Below are 5,027 nucleotides of genomic sequence, written 5' to 3' on the forward strand. Positions count from 1 at the left end.
TCGCTACAGGAGGTCTTTATTTACCCCCCGGAGCATTGTGAGTGACGTTTTATTACGGATGCGCATGCTTTATTGAACGTGTTTTGGACTGTGGAACAGAAACACCTGCTGACTGCAATGATAGAGCTTAGAAGAGCCAGGACAATTTTTTAAATAACTCCGATTGGATTCGAGTAAAACACAGGCTAATTTTCGTTTTTGGGTGAACTAACCCTTTAAGGGCTGTCTCAATCGTGAAATCCTTCCAGTGCCCTGGAACCTTCACTCCCTGAAAAATCCCACAATAAGCGCAAAACATAAACCACACGAGCCAATTTGATAAATATAATGAGATGTGATAGAAGATTTGAAAAGACAAACAGTTTTCTAGACAGGTAATGCACACATTTAATTAACATTTATAATTAATATTCGGCTGAAATGTTGTAAGAACATGTAACAGAACAATGTCTTTAAAAAGAATAAAAAAATAATATCAAAATGAGGTCCTGCCTGTTGTTTATTAATTCTAGCGATAACGTTGTACTATGTTGTCTGTAATCATGTCTCTGGAATTCGAGGAATTCGTGTACACGATCTACTGATTCACGAGCTCGGGAGCTAGGGAGCTGATTGAGACGCACCGGTTGTTACTTGCCAAGAATTTTGGTCCAATAATTAAAACCTCTGTTTGTTTGTTTGTTTCAGAATTTAGCAGTAGGAAATTACTAGTCATCCAGTTTTTTATATCAACTGTGCATTCCGTTAAACTCATATTCTTCTTAAACTAGATGACACAACTTAAAATAAAGAATGTCCTCTGTAACATTTCATTCTTTCAGTATGGAAGCATAAGGGTAGCAAAATTCTTCAGGTCTTCAGGCAGGGGAAAAGCGTTTGGTTAATAGTCAATATTGACCTATTGTGCATCTTGAAATTCATTTTCAATTCCACATTGACTTAAACTGTATTCATCGCAGCTATTTAATGAAAATACAATTAAAACGTCTTAAGTGAAAGTGTCAATGCATTTAAGCAAAATAAAAGACATTTAAGTCACCCTTTTGCTGCACCTTTGGCTCAGGATGCATTCTGAAATTTACACTACATTAAATTATGATGAAAATGCAATCTCAAGTGTCCTACCCCTAAGTCTAAAAAACAGCATTTAAATGATCATTTTGCTACAGTTTTTGCTTGAACATGTTAAACATGGCTAATCAATACATTTTCATTTAACATTGCAACTTATAAAGCGTTAACATATGTTTTTAATTTACATATTAAAACTAGTGTAGGTAATGGCAAGTGTAAATTATATAATTTAATGCTTGTCGCACATATGGGAAAATGTCAATTTAAATACAGAAATACATCGCCACTTTACATATTGCATTGCCACCCATATGCTTCCATATGTTACAGCTGTATTTTTATTTTATTTGCCTGTCCTTCTCTTGAATTAGCTCTTGAAATCATATGTCATTGGTTTAATTGGAAATTTAACTGAAATAACGTTTAAAATGTAGCTCACATCTTCCCACTTCATTAAGTTACATTCAAGCATTTCTTTTTTACTATAGCTTTTAATTGTTTTACTTCCCTGTAAATGTTTGTTAAATGTCCAGCACATTATTTTTAATCAAAGCATCTTCATCACTACTCAGATCCTTTAAGTGTAGTCACTGCACATGCAAACTGACTGTAAAACAACTGTTGGATCAGGAATGAAGAGACAGGGAGTCCGGGGTGAGGGTGAGGAGTGGTTTTTAATGAGATTGCTTTCTAGTCATCAGATGAGAAGTGGAGAAGAACATTTTTTTCAGTGAGTACAATGGAAATGAAGAAGGAACATATATTGATATGTTCCCTCCGTCGGACTATATCCCATTGATTAAATAGACTGAAAAATGATGGGTGATTAGGCTATTGTGAAAACCAGATAAAAAACTACGAAAAGGGATAAAAAAAGGAAAAAACAACCAAGCAGAGTGTATACTTTGCTTTGCCTTTTAAAATATAAAGCAAAACAAATGCAGCAACATACGGCAGCAAAAACAGCAACCGCAGCTTTATGCACCTGTAAGAATAAACAGAAAGCATTTGTATTAATTCATGGTGTGAAAAGTCGTTGCCTTTGTGTCCTTAATCCTAATGTTTTAGTCGTTTAGTTATAACTTGTTGTATTTGTGAATTATTATAATATATTATGTGATATTAATATGAAAGGCAGACACACCTAATATCTAAATAACTGAAATACTTTTGATATAATATAGTGTTTAATATAGTCAAATTATGAGTACAGTATAATTCTGATATAAAAGGTCATGATGAATAACTGTACCTGCTGGGATTGTTGTACTCCGTTTCTCAACCCCGTAACGAAGTGCTCGCAGTTGTGTGTCAACAGTTTGTATGGAACTACCTTCCCCACAAGACGTTCTGCTTTCTGTAGTATATGTGGAATGGGAAGTGGCGGATGTTGCTTATCTAGGACATTGTGGATCCGGTAGTCATCACTGCCAACTACATCCAGCAGTTTTTCTTTCTTCACTATGGCCTTGTTGTGCCGTACTGACTTCACACTGCTGACCCCGGCATCAGCATGCTCAGCTACAGAGAAAGACATGGACAAGTAAAACAATCAGGACTCATGAGACTTCAATGGAATGTTTCAGATTCAATACAAGTTCAGCTCAATAGGCAGCATGCATATAAAAAGCATTATATATATATATATATAACTCACATGGTGGGGCCTTGTGAATGACCTTGCCATCTCCAAAATACATCACCCAGTGCCGATAGAAGATTCTGAAGATTTCAATGAGGTCACCAGGCTTGAGCTTCATAATATATAGGGGACAATATCAAGCTTAATATTAAGTTACTGCGCCATTTAAATCTGTCAGATATATAATTTACTGTTTATCTAAAATAACACAATACCATTTGCACTTATGAATAGATAAAAACAAGAAGAAAGTAAAACTGTTCATTTTGCCTAAAAATAGCTACTGTACACAAAGAAATATATAGTACCTGTACTTGTTTCAAAGCGGGTTATAGCTATAGCTAAGCTATTTTTGTTGCCTTGAGAACAACTTGTGTAGTTTTTTGTAACTCTTTCAAACATTCTCTCTGTTATCATAATTAAATTGTTTTCTGAAAAAACCCTTGATGTGCAATAAGCTAATTTTAAAATTAAGCCTTTTTTATTTTTTTGCTTAAAACAAGTACACATATGTGCCAATGGGGTAAGAGAAATAAAGTTAATTTAAAGGTGAAACAAGATGATTTTTCTGACCTCCCTGGCAGATATTTGTTCTTGTTTTATACATAAATTCATTTTGATACATTTATCAGAAAGCAAGACATAATAGTCATGGCATTTTTGTTTATGTAGTACAAGTATCTTGATTTAAGGATGTTTGGATACTTAAAACAAGACCAAAATACGGAGTGTAAGAAAATCATAAGCATGCTGTTTAAACATCACTGTAATCCAAACTAACTCAATCAGAGCCTTAAAACACATCATATTTTACTCAGTTCCTGGAGCACGAGGCACCAAGACACTGCTTTCTCTTTGACTTTGAAGCTCTGTATGCTGCCCTACAGTTACTGTCAGATGAACTCCTGCCCCACAGCCTTTTTTGACAAGATAAGAGCATAGCAATTACAAAAAAGCATAGAAAAGCTGATAAATGTTTGCTCATGTGTAGTCTGACTATAGGCCAATCCTATAAAGTCCTCATGGAATCAAAGTCAGTCAGCCTGTTCTTCTTCTAAATGCAAACCCATCACATGACGTTTCCACAGCTAACAAAAATATTCTATTTGTCGTATTCTTTGCATTAGAGAATTACATTTTTTTTCTAAATTCCAAATGTGCAAATAATTTTGAAAAAAATATACATTTTGCGTAAAAAACTTCTGTAACTTTTTTAAGCTCTTAGGTCTGTATTCCAAAGTGTTCATGAATTAGCATTTACGTTCAGATCTGTGCTTTAAAAGACAGTATATGCTCTACGTGACAGTTAATAGGTTAAAAGTTAATATAATCCTAAACAAATTAAAGTCAGAATAACTCACCTGGGCTGAAATGCCTGGGGCAACAGCCGAGGGTTCTTTAAAATGTTCTGATTCCTTAAAGTTATTAGTTGTAATAACTTTGTTACACAGTGTTGAGCGTCGGTTTTTTTCTATTTTAATATTTTGCATTTTTTTTGTGTGTTTTTTTTTTGCTTTAGAGAAGGTGAGTTTGCTCTTTTATAGTGTGATAGCGCACGCCCTTTAAGAGTGTGGAATGTTCCAGAACAGTTCCATCAGTGCTGACAAATGAAACAATGCTGTTCATCTTGTTTTACACGTGTCGGATGCAAAACATCACCACGGACGAGAAAGACCTTCTTTAGCTGACAGTCACGATGCTGCAAAGCAGTGTTTCTACAATTATTTTCTACTTGTTATTCTGAAAATACAATAAATTGCAATATGGTAATTAAAAGGGCCGGCCTTAAGGTAGTCAATGATGTGCTGTTTTTAAGTCAATTGACATTTGAATGTTCCTCAAAAACTGTTTTTCCCGCTGTCACCCTCACATGGAGGACACCTGTTGAAGTGCTCCAGTTAACCTCATTTCTGAACAGCTCTTCTCAAGGGGGATTTTTTTTTTTTGCATCATCTTTGGTTAGTGAATTACATTTTTAATCACAAATCAACATTGTCTAACATAGTTTTACTGTAAATTGAGAACATATCAATGTAGCCATATGGCAACACTGTACCACAGTGGAACTGAAGTTATGTATTTCCCCATTGGGATTTTTTTATAGATAGTAACATCAATCATATGATTGCAGTTATTTATTTATTTGAAGTGTTTATTATAGTATAGTTGTATTGATGCATGAATAAGAAAATTACTTATTCTTTTCAGAAAATGAATACAGCAATATTTGACGGGAAGGGCAAAAAGAAGAGTGCAGAGCGATGACAATGAGGATGATTTGGCCTTCAGTGACTGTAACAATGTGAGTGTG

At 34.6% G+C, this 5,027-nt stretch overlaps 1 protein-coding gene across 1 annotated transcript; it reads right to left on the reverse strand.

The window, feature by feature from the left end:
- Positions 1-1,732: 1,732 nt before the first annotated feature.
- On the reverse strand, positions 1,733-4,227 carry LOC107730056 (HRAS-like suppressor 3). The gene is made up of 4 exons (XM_016540788.1): positions 4,078-4,227; positions 2,732-2,828; positions 2,327-2,595; positions 1,733-2,059 (listed from the first exon to the last, which is right to left on the reverse strand). The coding sequence occupies exons 1-4, from the start codon at positions 4,204-4,206 to the stop codon at positions 1,901-1,903; spliced, it is 654 nt and encodes a 217-aa protein (XP_016396274.1). The 5' UTR covers positions 4,207-4,227; the 3' UTR covers positions 1,733-1,900.
- Positions 4,228-5,027: the final 800 nt, after the last annotated feature.

This window comes from Sinocyclocheilus rhinocerous, unplaced genomic scaffold, assembly GCF_001515625.1.
Source record: "Sinocyclocheilus rhinocerous isolate Xijiao unplaced genomic scaffold, SAMN03320098_v1.1 scaffold1119, whole genome shotgun sequence".
Classification (NCBI taxonomy): Eukaryota; Metazoa; Chordata; class Actinopteri; order Cypriniformes; family Cyprinidae; genus Sinocyclocheilus; species Sinocyclocheilus rhinocerous.